The 2,530-nt window shown below is 35.4% G+C and overlaps 1 protein-coding gene across 1 annotated transcript in view; it reads left to right on the plus strand.

The window, feature by feature from the left end:
• Positions 1 to 6: 6 nt before the first annotated feature.
• The window catches only part of LOC106871471 (uncharacterized), a gene marked incomplete at its 3' end in the record, with an annotated part of 43,857 nt that continues 41,333 nt past the window's right edge, over positions 7 to 2,530 (plus strand). Inside the window, exon 1 of the mRNA XM_052977153.1 lies at positions 7 to 1,438. Within this exon, the coding sequence (XP_052833113.1) occupies positions 1,075 to 1,438 (364 nt within the window). The remainder of the gene's footprint in view (positions 1,439 to 2,530) is intronic.

Here is a 2,530-nt window from a genome sequence, read left to right on the forward strand (position 1 = left end):
AATTAACTAACCGTATACATACATACAAACATATATATATATATATATATATACGTACATATATATATGTATATATATATATATTTCTGAGGGTACACGAATCCTTTGAACAAATTCATACGACAAACGAGAGGGATAAACACTCAATATTATAACGAAAAAGAAATTGGTTTATATATATATATATATATAAATATTATATCTCACGTTGGATATCGAAATATTTATTTTGTGTCTGTCTGTTAAATGATATAACAACCACAGCACATACACACACATACATATACACCACTATTCTACTACAGTCTATACTGTAATTATATATATATATATATATACATATATATATATATATATATATATATATGTTTATGGTCATACGTACGAAGCTACATTCACGCACTTGCAAATATGTTTAATTGTATATATATATACGTGTGTGTTTGTGTATGTTTATGTATGTGTTAAGATTATAAATATATATATATATATATATATATACATTAGTTAACGTGATTGCTGTGTGTATGAGTGTTAGTGTGTATATGTGTAAGTTATAATACATTTATTTATATATATATATATATATATGCACACACACACACGCTTTTATTTTTCTCTAAGTACACACACACATATATACGTACATGTATATATGTATTAATTATGTATAAGTATTTAAATAGGGGTGTCTATACGTATATACACATGTATATATAATATGGTTTTATATACGTATTATACATGAGTAACTGTGAGTGGAAAGTGCGTGTGTGTAATAGTATATTATATACACAACACGTTTTGACCCTCGCTAAGTACACGTACAAACGCTTACATATATCCGTATACACCCACCAACCCATCCACACATATACACGTCTTTGTACATTTATATATTTATACATACACGCACGAGCACCAAACACGTATATTTAAATGTATACAATATATAATGATATTTATATAAACATACATATATGTCTACGCAAATTCATCGCTGTTAGTTATACAAACAACAGGAAAGAGAAGAATTAAGAAAAGAGTTCTTCTAATTGTTTTTGTCCCTTCCACATGCATTTACCAGCGGACCTAAACGGTTTGCCGCCGTTCTCCTCAGATCCTATTATGTCGGGAGTTGACATGATGTTAGGAGCTGACCACAGCAGCGTTCTCGGTGACCACCCAGGCGAACTGGTCGGTACTGGGAGTCCGAACTTTGTATGTTCTATCTTACCGGCCCACTGGCGATCCAACAAGACTCTTCCAGTCGCTTTTAAAGTCGTTGCTCTCGGCGAGGTCAAGGACGGTACCAAAGTGACCATTGCTGCCGGCAACGATGAAAACTTTTGCGCAGAACTTCGAAACTCCGTTGCATACATGAAAAATCAGGTGGCCAAATTTAGCGATCTACGTTTTGTTGGAAGATCCGGTCGAGGCAAGTCATTTACAAATCTAAAACTTTTTCGTTCCTTTTTTCTTCTCTCTCTTTAACAAAACCACAACTTTTACAATTTCTGTTGTTGTTGCCACAAATTTAGTCTTTCGGGCTGTCTCCTTCACTTTATCGGTTTTCATTCTTTCATATTTTCTTTCATTCTTCTTCCTTTTATCTTTCTTCCTTTTCTCCTGCGTTACTTCTTTCTTATTATTCTTGTTTCTCTTCGCACTTTTCTTCTCTCTTCTCTTGCTTTTCTTTTCATTTCGACTTTTTCTTTCACTTCCTTTTCGTCGTCGTCGTTCTTTCTTCTTCGTCGAACTTTCCTCTTCTTCTTATTATTATTTTTCGAAGTGCCTCCCCCTTTGGGAGTTCTATTTATTTATTTATTTATCTATTTATTTATTATATCTTTCTCCGTTTTCTTCCTCTGTTTACACGAACGTTTTTCTACCTTTTCGGACAAAACCTTCCGTAACCTTCGTCCTGTCTTTGTCCTTACATGTTTTTAATTGATATTAGCCCTTGTGGCCAATAAAACGAATTGATTATTATTATTATTATTATTATTATTATTATTATCTTCACTTCTGTCTTCTCTTTCTTCCGTCTTTCTTCGTATTCTTCTTTCACTTCCTCTTCTTCGTCTCATTCTTCTTCTTCTTCTCCTCTTCCTCCTCCTTTCCTCTTCTCTCCATCTCTGACTTTATCTTCTACGACTTCTTCCATCACTTCTTTACAATTGTCCAAATATATCACCAACGCAGCATCTTTCCATCGCCCTCTCCGACCACCCCCTCCTTAACCCTTGACCCATAACGCCACACCTAACTCACGCCACAAACAACCCCTTTTCTCCTCTGCTTCTACCCCACAACAACTTTTCCCATATCCCACCCGCGACCACTTCTCCGAAAAACCACAAACGATTCTTTGTTTATTATTCTTGGATAAGAGAACCAGAAATAGTCGTACCTGGGTGACAGGTCAAAAGAATAGCCATTGGCTTTTATCAGACGGGATGGGGGGTGGGTGAAGGAGTCGGGGGATTAAGTAGAAGTGGTGGTGGTCGTGGAGGAGACGGCGGTGGCG

The sequence above is a fragment of the Octopus bimaculoides genome, chromosome 27, assembly GCF_001194135.2.
Source record: "Octopus bimaculoides isolate UCB-OBI-ISO-001 chromosome 27, ASM119413v2, whole genome shotgun sequence".
Lineage (NCBI taxonomy): Eukaryota > Metazoa > Mollusca > Cephalopoda > Octopoda > Octopodidae > Octopus > Octopus bimaculoides.